Source organism: Hemicordylus capensis, chromosome 5 (assembly GCF_027244095.1).
Source record: "Hemicordylus capensis ecotype Gifberg chromosome 5, rHemCap1.1.pri, whole genome shotgun sequence".
Taxonomy (NCBI): Eukaryota; Metazoa; Chordata; class Lepidosauria; order Squamata; family Cordylidae; genus Hemicordylus; species Hemicordylus capensis.
Window position 1 is genome coordinate 146,061,889 of NC_069661.1, and position 13,643 is coordinate 146,075,531.

Here is a 13,643-nt window from a genome sequence, read left to right on the forward strand (position 1 = left end):
GAGACAACTAATAAAACTTTGGATATACTTTTGTTGAAAAGTAATTTTGCCTGTCATATTTGTTCTATAAAATGTCATTCTGTTCTCTTCCATTTGGCACAGACAAAGGCTATTTGATACTTTTATTTTGGTTCATGTAACATTCCTAGATGCGTTATTAATGGTGATTGATTTAAAGGTATTGCAAGCAGGTTGAGGCTACAGCTGGTGCAAATAGATTAATCAAAGCTGCAGAGAGTAAACTCTAATTTAGAGAGTACATTATGTTTGTATTGTAATGAATGCTATTCCCCCCACCCCACCCCCCAGAAACATAGCAAGTGCCTCAGAAGAACTGACTAAACGACAGATATGAGTTTACAACTGGGGATTATGTTTAAATTTCTATGGAATGATAGACATTTCAGAACTCCCATTACATGTTGTGGCCCTAATTAAATGTATCCTGATAGTGCATCTCTATGGACAGGATGATGATGATGATGATGATGATTATTATTATTATTATTTTCTTCTACTCTTGGAGAGTTCTTTGATATGACTGTTGTGTTAAATCTAAAGAGTACATCAAACTAAGTTTTTGTGCTCAAATCTGGTGACTAAGCCAAGATTTTATTGGATTGTTTACATGTGATAGACAATATGGAATAGGCTGTTGTAAAATAATTTACTGTCAAAGTAGTTTTTAAAAATGAGTGCATTCCAACGTGTCATGAGCCATGAACCCTCATATACCACATCTTTATCTACCCCAAACCTATCTGCTGTCAGCAATGGAGGCATGGTAGTGGCCACGTTTAGTCCCTACCATTGTTCAATAGGTTCTAGATGCTGCACTCAGCAGTAGGGCCACCAGGAACCAACTGAAATGTGGTTGCTTAGTTCTTGATGGTCCTAGACACTGCCACTCACAGTGCAGTATCTGGGCCTGAACAGAAGCCCTAATTTATTTATTTATTTATTTATTTATTACATTTTATATCCTGCTCTTCCTCCAAGGAGCCCAGAGCGGTGTACTACATACTTAAGTTTCTCCTCACAACAACCCTGTGAAGTAGGCTAGGCTGAGAGAGAAGTGACTGGCCCAGAGTCACCCAGCTAGTATCATGGCTGAATGGGGGATTTGAACTCAGGTCTCCCCAGTCCTAGTCCAGCACTCTAACCACTACACCATTTAGGCTCTCTAATAGAAGTCCCTCCCTAATGTTTTCCTCCTGCTGCCAAGTAACTTTAAGAAAGTGTAGAAACAGTAGCCCTCTTCAGATGTTTTTTGTAAAAAGGAAGCACTGTACTTGCATGCAGCATCCTGAGAGCAGGTCCACAAGCCCCACTCCTGCACCCCAAACAGAAAGAGTCTCTTCAAGCCTAAAGCATTTGTCTCTTCAGACAAATGGTCTTGAGGATGGCAGACAGCATGCACGGCAGCCATTTTTTTTGCCTCCCTACACACACAGGACCAGGCCTGCCCACTCTGGCAGGGGTGAGTCCCTGAGACTGCCGCAGCTGCCACCTCCAGCAACTTCAAGGCACATTTTTACTTCCCTCCTGCCCCAGTTATTTTTCTTCAGCTCTCCCCCCCCCACACACAATCTCCTGCTTTACTGGTAAAGGGGAATCCTTACCGGATTCCACTTTACCAGTGATTTTTGAGCCGGTTTGACACAAACCTCCTCAAGCCGAATGTCTCGAAGGCTAGCCAGCTTGCACACCTCTACTTATGGATGCACTTTTTCTCATCTGATGAGGGCTAGTGGGAGAAAGGGATTGTAAAGTGATCAAAGAGAAGTATTTAGGGCTATCCTGAACCAGGCCCAGACTCCAGAAGTCAGAGATTTGAACTGCTTTGTTTCTGAACTTTGCCCTGATTTCCACTTTAACTTCATCTAAATCTTCAGTAAAGTGTTAGGCCATGGTTTTGACAGCCATTTGGATGCTTTAAGCAACAGCATGGATTTTAGGGGCTGTATATTGCTCCCATTGAAGTGTTCAATAATGTTGTTGCATTTGCAAATGAGGGAAGACTGCTCCCAGAGAAGAGTAGCCAAGGTCAAATGCTACTATGAGAAGTAAAGGTGAATTGATGACAGCAGGAAAATTGGTTAGTTGCCCAGCACCACAAAGCTTGTTGGAGACAGAAGTGGAACTCATTTAATGAATCCAATGTTTCAGCACTTATGAAAAGCAATATTCTTCTAGCAGTGGACTGAAACCATCATGGAAATGTTGCCAATAGTTTTAGTCTAATAATCACATTATAAGGACACATGCAGAACAAAATCCGGACGGTCCCTTCTTCTAAGCAAAAGCAAATTAGGGGGCCAGTTTAGAATGGTGGAAGGGGAAAGGAGTGCTTAACCTTTCTTCAACCTGCCACTTTTCAGCTGCAACTCCCCCTTATCATGCCATTCTTCCTGTTCTGCAACATTCCAGTGTGTGCTTGGCCTTACAAATATGTCCTTGTGTGGATGTTCTTCTGACACATTACAAATAGCAAGATTCCATTCCAAAGGAATTTAGTGTGGTGGCAAGATATGGTCTCAGCACATATGACACACATAGTTGCATCTCCACTCAGAAATCATCCCATGGTAGTATTACAATCCTGTCAGGTGTTTGAATGGGCAGCTTCCCTAAGATGTGCCCTGAGGAGCTAGCTGAAGGACTACAGAACATCCTGGAGCTTTAAAAGCCATTCATCTGGGTATGTCTGAGTAATGCCTGAGTATATCTGAGCTCAGGTATCAATGCACAGGTATCACTGAGCAATAAAAGAGCATATCCATTCAGTAAAAGATTCTCTCTTCCAAAAATGCAAATTGTGACAGAAATATTGGCCAAAATCCTGACTAATGGTGTGTATGTAGAAAAACATTTCACTTTTGTAGCCAAGTTCCACTATGTTGGGAGTTTGCATTCCATTTCCAGACTAACATTGAGCAAGTTTAATGTTGTTCTAACTTAATGGCACAGTGCAAGGATGATATGCATAGAAAGGAGCATCTGTTTGAGTCTAGTCTTCGCACTAATATATGATGTTGACTAGTTGCACAAAGACTGTCCCATAACATCATTGTTCAAGACTGTGGTACAACAGTCATTACACAGACTTGTAGCTCAGCCTTCTATACATCCCAGAGAAAGTCTTCCACTAGCAGTTGCACAACATCACCGAGCACCACAACTTGGTGCACCCCACAGCCTTCTTGCATGAGCTCAACTTTGTTCATTGCGCAAGCACACCATTAGAATGTCAGCCACTGAAGCTTATGAAAAGTTGGCTTAACTCTCATAAATTATTAAATGGAATGGTGTTCCTCTTTTGGATGGAATCATTAAAGAATAGCATGCTATGTATTTAAACCAAAGCCATTTAATTCTTACCTTCAAGGAGTAACTACTTATCTTCAAGGAGTTAACTACTGAAATTTTTTTTAGCAGTTTTAGTGTGCCTTTCTCGTCTGTGGATGAATGCTGCCGCTTCTTTAGGAACAAAATACATCTTTTACTCTGCTTATATTGAATACACAGTGTGTGGGGTGGGGAGGGGGGCGTGTGTGTGTGTGTTCACACAAATACAAACAGACCAAGGAGCTATATGATATTGTTTCATTTTTTGTTTTATTTGTTCTGTTTTTAATATAGTACCTGGGACCACAGTAAATGTCATCATTGTTTCTTATTCCAGAACATACTGTAAAAAATTCTTCTTAACCCTCAAGAACTGGACTTAGATTAAAAGCTATTAATTACCATAGCTTATTGACAGATAGGCTGATTAGCTAGGCTAGCTTCATATTATTAGAAAAATCTGTCTCAGCTTTTCTGCATCAAATTCAACTGAAAGATGGGTTATATTTTGTCAGTTGAGAGGTGTTTTTTTCTTGTTCAGGCTTCAGGCAACCAACCAAGTCTGTATGGAGTTTCATTGGCCCACATCCTGACACACAAGGTTTTTCTGTCAATTGCGGAGGTTGTGATTTTTAGCTATCTCCCTTTTTGCAGCAGCAGCAGCCTGTGGCTCCTGAAACTATTTCCCTGAGGTTTGGAGGTCCCTCACAATGAGGTTTTATTTAACTTATGCCAACACACTGCTGCCTGGCTGATCCTGAATTTCCCCAGCACACAAAACTTGAAGGGTGCAGCGGCAGCATCTTAGTATAGTAGTGATGAAGACCAGGATTTTACTCTTGGCACTGCTTGGGGTGCTGGTTCCTAGAAGTGAATAGTGCCTGAGCCATGGCAGATATGTTGCATGTGTAAAGTTTCAGCCTCTAGGATTTCTGGCTAGACCTCTGCCTGTGGTTGTTGCTGCCAGTTACATTGGACTGAACTGAGCTACACCAATTAGCAAAATGCAGAATAAGATAGGAATTTATGTTTTCATCATAGACAGGGTCCTACAGACAGGGTCCTCACCAGGTCTTCAGTAGTGATACCCCTGACCTGAGTTCTTCATGGATTGCAGAGAATGCAGGGGAGCAGGGGTGGGGAGGTGTCTGTCCTCCCTTTGTGCTGGTTTTGCCAAGAGGCAGCAACACCATGAGAGACTTGTGTGGTTTGTATCTTCTGCAGAAGGCCCATATGAAACGAAACAAGGCCTAGCTCTTTCATCCAGCCTTCTGACACATGGGGAGTGTCATTTGGATCATTGAAAGCAAATTGATATTGTTTCAGGATATTCAGGGTTTCTGCAGAAGGAAGGATCATAAGAAGGACTGCTACCTTTAAGCATAAAGATACTCCTCCTTCTCCTCATCCCACTCTGCCATCCTCTGATCATATAGATCCTATTTGCATGAGTGGATCATTTGCTTTGATCCTAAATGGACCACTTCAATCTTCCAGAAAGGTCTTGTAAATTTGCTTCTCAGTATAAGGGGGAAATGCTTGCTTCATGCATGCACTCAGGATTTTTTCCTGCAGCTATATCATATTAGTCAAATAACCAGCTATTGACACTTGCTGTCAGCATTCGATACGGTTAAATCAGTGCTAAGGGAAATTTAATTATGAGTAAGGACAGTGCCAAACTAGAACATTTGTTCATTCATTTATTAGATCTCTGTACCGCCCAATTTTTATTCATTCATTCATTCATTGCATTTCTATACCGCCCCATACAAAAAAGTCCCTGTGTGGTGCACAATAAAAAAAAAACATTAAAACATTGGCACAATTAAAACATTTTAAAAATAAAGATAAAAAATGCAGGTTTTAGCATTTGTTGATAAATATGATAACCTCTTTTTGCACAAAAGAAATATGTTTCATGTTCAGACTATGAGCTTGCAAAATTTAGCGTGCATTTTGAATATCAAGTGGGTTTTCTGATGAATAGTTCTGATCTGTTCTGTCCTATTAAGAATCTGGATGTAAACAAGCACCATGAACTGGATCATATTTGGAACATTATCAATTACATCAGCTGGGCTGCATAAGAAGCACTGCAGAAGAAGGAATACAGGAAGGACGCCTCCAGATATGAAAACTATTGTCTAAATTAAGTCTTTTGAGTTTAGTGATCTTGATCACATTCACTATGAGGAATATGTACACTAAACATTTTAATGCAACTTGGGAAGTGAATATGCCTGGCTAAATTACGTATTTTGAGTTACTCTTGTTAAGGACACAGGTAGGATACTTACACCATGCTGAGGTTAAATGTTGAGCTTAGAATTAAAAAGAGAAAGAGTCTTATGTCTCCTTAAATCAGATTATTACCATTTTCTCCATATCATTAAATGATGTATTTCAACTCCTGTCTTCTTTTAATCATGTTTGCCTAATGATTGTCTACTTTGGAAATGTGTCCATTATGAAATTAGCCAGCATCTTTGTATCAATGATAATTGCTAGTAAATTAGGGTTTCCTTTTCCTCATCCTCCTAGCAATACCCTTTGACTGTAGAAAAATTTGATTGCCACTAGAAGCTTAGGCAGCAGGAATCAAAGTAATGAGAGTAGGAATAAAGCTGAAAGGAGAAGACATAAAAAGTGCAATTGGTAGGACAAACTGAATGCAAAGAATGAGGGGCGAGGAAACAGCGGAAGCAGCCACTTTGCAGACTCAGGGTGGGGAGAGTTATCTTCTGTTTTCTCTTCAGTATCTGACGGTACACTAAATGTTTCCTGATTGCTTCCTGATTTTCCCTTAACAAAATATTGTGACCTCAACAGGAGTTCTTAACAACAAGGCTAAAATATTACGCATGTTAAGAGAATAATCCAAACTATTAACATTTTTCTTGGTAACTTTCATTACATTAACTCCTACTTCAGAGTTCCTTCTCTCAAATTATTAGTGTGTGTAGGGGGGTAATACAATTGGCACCTGCTGCTATAAAATACAGTATAAGCTGTCCAAATCTTCACTAGATATACCATTACTGCCACACAAAGTATTCTTTCCCTCTGAGTCTCTCGCAAGATGTTGCCGAATGCTTCATTTCAGAAGATCTGTATTGCTCATTTTGTGGAGTACAGAGGAAACGGCCAGAAGGCATTGCCAGCTCAGATGGGTGGAAGTGGTTGTGTTTTTAATCTTCTCATAGTCACAATTTCTTCTGCCATGATTGCCAATTCTTGTGAATTATATTAATAGCACCTGCCATATATGCCCCAAAGTAGTGGATCCATTTCCAAAAGGGAGCATTTCCATTTTGTTTGTGCTCCCAGCATGCCACCCTTATAGTAAGATTATAAAAGCCATAGAGCTTGCATTGTTTTCTTAGAAAAAGTACCGATATGGGACCTAGCTATGAAAACCAATGTGAGCACTAGGTGGCAGTCATTAGATATGGAACAAAATATTAGCAATCTTTCTATGTATCATGCTCATGATATTTTCTGCCTTACAATTGAGAGTTATCAATAAGAATGAAATGTGAAAAATTGTTTGTACAAGATTGGGTAAAGTGAATGTCATTTGAAGAATTACACAATAACTTTGGGATGTATGTTAATTAGTTTAGTAATAAGTATCTGTTCATCAGTTTTTATTGCAATGAAAATTATACTATTGTCAAAGAACTCTTACAGACAATTCATACATGCATGTAGCTCATTTGGCTATCACAGACATAATAAATGGCATAAAGTGTCTCCTTATCTTAAAACTCTTACAAACGGCAGGGGGCTTTCCCACATGCCCAAATTTGTCTTCCCCACCTTTGTTTTGCTTACCAATAGCAACCAGAAAGCTTGTTCATTATTTTGTGATCTTTTAGTTTGTCCTGAGTAGGTGCCCCACTAGGGTAAGTAGCATTGCCCTACTTGGGCACCTGAATATGTGAAGTAAAAAAGTTGTGAAAATGTTGTCTCTGGTGTTTGAGACAATATTAGGTATGGGAATTAACTGTCCCTAAAACTGTTTTATGCCCTGTTGAAGAAATGGCTTCAAGTGTAATTTTAAGCTGGGTAGACAGCACCGGGCAAAGAGTTTTTTGCCCCGTGGATAGGGGCAAACCTTTGCCCTGTAAATGGGGCTGGGGCCATAGCTCAATAGTAGAGAGAATCTGCTCCTGCATGCAGGTGGTCTCCAGTTCAGTCCCTGGCATCTCTAGATCAGGCTGGGACAGACTCCTGCCTGTAACTTTGGACAGCTGCTGCCTGTCAGTGTAGACAGATAGTACTGAGCTAGATGGACCAATGGTCTGACCATTGGTATATAAGGCAGCTTCCCCATACCTGCTGACATGTCCTTATTTCTGGAGCAGAGAGCTGGTCTTGTGGTAGGAAGCATGACTTGTCCCCTTAGCTAAGCAGGGTCCATCCTGTTTGCATACAAATGGGAGACTACATGTATAAACACTGTAAGATATTCCCCTTAGGGGATGGAGCCACTCTGGGAAGAGCACCTAGGTTCCAAGTTCCCTCCCTGGCATCTCCAAGAGAGAGCTGAGAGAGATTCCTGCCTGCAACCTTGGAGAAGTCACTACCAGTCTGTGTAGACAATACTGAGCTAGATGGACCAATGGTCTGTCTCAGTATATGGCAGCTTCCTATGTTCCTAACCTTCTCCCCAAGTCTTGACCTGATTTGTCTCCACCCCATCACTATTTCTTTTTTTAAGAACTAGGGCCTTCAATTCAATAAGGCCTTCAATTGCCTCTCTGCCCAATTGAGGATTACATATTCCCAAAAGACAGCCCATGATGTTCCCTTTCCTCTCGCCTATCTAGCAATACCTCCTTCTGGCATCAGTGAAGTGCTTTAGGAGGAATATGGTTAATAGACAGATGCACACAAGAACTCAGACATCTTGAACTTTGCTTTAGAGATTCTGAGACTACATTTTATTCTGAGTTTTGATGGGTATGTTGCCAGGCTGTCAATGTGAGACAGTGTCACAGTAATGGTTAGAAACTTGATCCCTCTTATCCAGTGTCCTATGTGCTTTCCTTCCTGTGTTCTTCCCTTTATGGGTGATTTCAGCCCCATAATATGGCTGGGGGAAGGATATTCTATTTTAGAGTGGTTTAAAAAGAAAACCAGGATTCTTGATTTCATGACTATAAAAACTGATTTCCATGGTGATTAGAAATCAGTTTTTAATGTTTTTAAATTATCACTTGCCATAATATTATACAATATTATGGCATCCAGAAGGCTGGCTCAAGAGGGGGCAGTACCCCCCCCCCAAATAAAGCCAGTGTCATTTAATTTAATGGGGCTTATTCTCAGATAAGTGGGTAAAGGATTGCAGCCCACCCACCCCCGCCCTCCAAAAAAGTCCTGTGGATGCCCATGATTATACTGCTGTAAATTATTTAGGCAAGAATGCACCATGGAGTTTGTCACCAGTTTGTTTCCTTCAGAAAAAAGCTGGGGTGAAATCAACTGCAGTAGTTGCAGATAAACCTATGTGATAGTGAATACTAGTACAAAGCCACTCTGGGACACTACAAGAATTCATAAATATGATTTAAAGAAGAAAACCTGATGATCCATTGATTAAAGAGCAGATTCCTTTAGGATTGGTTCAGTTGCTTTATTTTAAATATGTTCTATTTTGCAAGTAATGCATATTATATGGGGAATTTATTCAACTCTTCTTTTGGTTCCTCTAGGTCCGTGTATTTACATTTTCAGTTGGTCAACATAATTATGACAAAGGACCCATACAGTGGATGGCCTGTCAAAATAAAGGTATTGTGTGTTTATGTTCCTTTTTTCACAATACAGCTCGCCTCCAATTTGGAGCTGATCAGGAACAAACCTAGAAAAGTGTTCTTCATGAGAATATGATGTATTTAGGAGCTTCCTCCTGTTCCATTCCTTTAAAGTTCCTCCTGTTTGATCTGCCTTGCCACTTAGTGTTGCCTTGAACCCCCTACTATCCTTTTTTTTTGCTGCCTTTTACAGGTGGCAAAAATGAAGAGCACCACACAAGTGAAGTAAAGGGATCTGGGACAAAGACCCAGAATCAAAACACAACAGATCCAGTAACTATGGACACATTGCAATACATTAAAAAATGAAATATAATACAAAAACTGTAATTTCAATCTGTAAATCATGTTTGAATAATCAAATATGAGATAAAAATACTAATCAGAACATGAAATATTACAAAACACACTACACCAGATGTTCCCAAACTGGAGGCCTCTAATTATTACTGAACTACAACTCCCATCATACCCAGCTATAATTTATTGTAGCTGGTAAGAATGGGAGTTGTCGTTCATCAACATCTGGAGGCCTCTAGGTTGGGAACCGCTGCATTACACAATACAATTCATAGTATATATATACCATCATTACATATTCACAGAAACCCACTGAATAACTTTTTTGCAAACTTTTTTGAGTGTCCAAATGTGAATCCCATTCTAATTCTTATAGAAGCAAGTGCTATCTTCAATGCAAGTAGTAAAGCATCATGCTGAAAACTTTTAATCCAAAACACATCAACAGTTTATCGGACATGTTTCAATATCTCCTCATCAAGGGAGTAATTAATGAGTTGGATCTGAAGTCTACAAACTTGCACACTTCCTCTAGTTTTGGTTTACATCATTTGTCACTCCTTACCACAAGTCCTCTTCAGTCTAACAACTTATTTCTTTTCCACTGTCACTTCTAATAAATTACAAAATGGCATATCAACAGGTTCTCGCCACTGTAATGACTATTTTCCCAGACAATATTTTGCCTTTGTTCATTTGGTAAGATTTTATTCCATTCAACTGGTTTTTGAGGTTTTAAATTATTATTGGAATAAACCATATTCTTTAATAAACCATATTCTTTATTCCAATTATTATTGGAATAAACTATAACTGTTTGTGCGCTGTCCTACTGATAGCCTCATTCATGGGCTCCCGAGCTGGGAGGCAGGAAAGGGGCAACTGCGGGTTGTGGAGGCTTGGAAGTCCGCCTCTACTTTTTTTTTTTTTTAAGAAGAGGAGAGCTGGTCCTGTGGTAGGAAGCATGGCTTGTCCCCTTAGCTAAGCAGGGTTTGCCCTGATTGCATATGAATGGGAGACTAAAATTGTGAGCACTACAAGATATTCCCCTTAGGAGATGGAGCCGCTCAGGGAAGAAAAAGAAGGTTCCAAGTTCCCTCCCTGGCATCTCCAAGATAGGGCTGAGAGAGATTCCTGCCTGCAACCTCAGAGAAGCTGCTGCCAGTCTGTGAAGACAATACTGAGCTAGATAGACCAATGGTCTAACTCAGTATATGGCAGCTTCCTATGTTCCTGTGTGTATCTGTAAAATACCACACACAATGAATCTTGATGCAATTATGCCAGAAATCACATCAAGATTGCATTTTTGCATACATCCTCACTGGCAACATATGAAGGCCTGAAAGACATGAAAAAACTGGAGGAGAAGAGCAAACTGTGAGTGCACAATCCCCTTACAAAAATAAACTTGGAACAATGGAGAACTGCCTTATCCTTCTGCTCCATTTCAGAATTCAAAAATCAAGGAGAAACACAGGTGATGAAAATTTTAGAAACACTGCTAAATTTAATTCAAATGTTTATTTATTTTATTTATTTAAAATATTTCTGTCCCACCCAAAACTTGTATCTCTGGGTGGTTTACAATTAAAATCATTTAAAACATTAAATCAATTAACAGATTATTTGATTGAACAGATTAAATGATTAAAATCATTTAAAATATTAAAAACATTTAAAACCAAGTATTAAAATTATTTTAAACTATAAATCTAATTAAAAGCCTGGGTGAATAAATGTGTCTTCAATGCCTTTTTAAAAGTTGCCATAGATGGGGTGGCTCTTATTTCAACAGAGAGCGCATTCCAAAGTTCAGGGGCTGCAACGGAGAAGACCCGTTCCTAGGTAGCCACCAGATGAGTTGGCGGCAGCCGCAGGCGAACCTATCCAGATGATCTTAGCAGGTGGTGGGGCTCATGATGAAGAAGACGTTCTCTTAAATACCCAGGGCCTAAGCTGTTTAGGGCTTTATATGTAATGACCAGCACCTTGTATTTTGCCTGGAAACAAATCAGTAGCCAGTGCAATTCCTTCAACACAGAGGTAAGATGGTCTCTCCTAGATGACCCAGAGACCAACCTGGCTGCCACATTCTGAACCAACTGCAGTTCACGGACTACGTACAAAGGCAGCCCCACATAGAGCATATTGCAGTAATCCAGCCTAGAGGTTACCAGCAGATGTACCACTGTTTTGAGGTGGTTCATCTCAAGAAACGGACACACCTGACGTATCAGCCAAAGCTGATAAAAAGCACCTCTGGCTGCCACCTCAACCTGGGAAACCAGGGAGAGGTTCAGATCCAGAAGCACCCCTAGACTGCATACCTGTTCCTTCTGGGGGAGTGTGGCCCCATACAGAACCGGCAGATCAAAATCATCTTCTGAGTTTTGACCCTGCACAATAAGTAACTCCGTCTTATCTGGATTCAGCCTCAGTTTGTTATCCCTCATCCAGCCCATTACTGCCTCCAGGCGTGCATTTAGGGAGGTTATGCCTTCTCTTGATAATGTTGACATGGAGAAATAGATTTGGGTGTCATCAGCATATTGATAACACCCTGCACCAAAACCCCTGATAGCTCCCAGCGGCTTCATATAGATGTTAAACAACATCAGCAACAATACAGAGCCCTGAGGGACACCATATGAAAGTTCAGATTTTGAAGAATAACAGTCTCCAAGAAACACCATCTGAAATCTGCCCATGAGATAGGAACAGAACCACTGCAACACAGTGCCTCCCACCCCCAATCCCCTCAGACGTTCCAAAAGGATACTATGGTCAATGGGATTGAAAGCCGCCAAGAGATCCAAAAGGACCAATAGAGTCACACTCCCTCTGTCAATTCCCAATTGGAGATCATCCATAAGACTGACCAAGGCAGTCTCCACCCCATAGCCTGCCTGAAAGCCAGTTTGAAGTGGGTCTAGATAATCAGTTTCCTTCAAGACTGCCTGGAGTTAGGAGACCACCACCTTCTCAATCACCATGCCCAAATATGGAAGGTTGGAGACAGGCTTGTAATTATTTAAGTCTGAGGGATCCAAGGCAGGCTTCTTCAGAAGTGGTCTAATGATTGCCTCCTTAAGACAAGGAGGCATCCTGCCCTCCCTCAGAGAAGCATTTATAATCTCTACCAGACCCTCTACAACAGCCTCCCTGCCAGATAGTATAAGCCATGTCAGGCAAGGATCAAGAGGGTAGGTGGTACGCCGCACCATTCCAAGCAACTTGTCCACATACTCAGGAGTCACGAACTGAATCTGATCCAGGATCATCACGTAAGAGGAGCTGCTGGACACCTTGGCATCAGACTCTGTTAACAGTTGTGGAGTTTGAATCCAAGTCAGCCTGAATATGAGAGATTTTGTCCACAAAGAACTCATTAAAAATGCCACAGTGAGTAATTGTTGGTTCAAAGTACTGATTCAAGGGGGAAGGGGTGCACATTAGCCCCTGCATGAGCCTGAACAACTCCGCTGGATGTGAACTTGTGGACACGATACGGGAGGAAAAGAATTGCTTCTTTGACACACATATCAACTGAGCATCTTCAAATGCTCTCTATGTAATAATCTGTTGGATTTTAGTCGAGTCTTCCTCCACTTGCACTCTAGTCGTCTACCTCGCCGCTTCAGCCCCTGTAGTTCTTCCGTATACCAAGGGACCAGTTTCGAAGCGGGCTGGAAAGGATGCTTAGGAGTGATCGTGCCCACTGACGTGGTGAGGATTATTCCAATTCTCCACCAGAGTGTCAACAGGGTCACCAGCAGATCCAACACTAAATTCCTCCAAGCCTTCTTGGAATCCTATTGGATCTAGTAACCTTTTTGAGCGGACCATCCTAATGGGCCCTCTGCCCCTGCGGAGGTGGGACGTGGTCGTGAGTCCAACCTTAACCAGATGGCATGACAATGGGGAAATCACCGGAGCCCCCACCCACGGAACACCACCCTATTCAGAGTGAAAGATCAGATCAAGCGTATGACCAGCAATATGCATAGGTCCACAGACCACTTGGGATAGATAGGCACATAGTTGTCATGGTCGCTATGAACTCTTGAGCTACCCCAGACAGATTGGTCCTGAAATGAACATTGAAGTCCCCCAGCACCACAAGCCTGGGAGACTCCAACGCCAAGCCCAAGACCAAGTCCATCAGCT

At 41.2% G+C, this 13,643-nt stretch overlaps 1 protein-coding gene across 8 annotated transcripts in view; it reads left to right on the top strand.

Moving 5' to 3' along the window:
- The window catches only part of CACNA2D1 (calcium voltage-gated channel auxiliary subunit alpha2delta 1), a 642,096-nt gene that overhangs the window by 524,598 nt on the left and 103,855 nt on the right, over positions 1-13,643 (top strand). For all 8 annotated transcript variants that reach the window (XM_053252730.1, XM_053252724.1, XM_053252726.1 and 5 more), the window contains one exon: positions 9,072-9,150. In XM_053252730.1, coding sequence (XP_053108705.1) covers positions 9,072-9,150 — 79 coding nt within the window. The remainder of the gene's footprint in view (positions 1-9,071; positions 9,151-13,643) is intronic.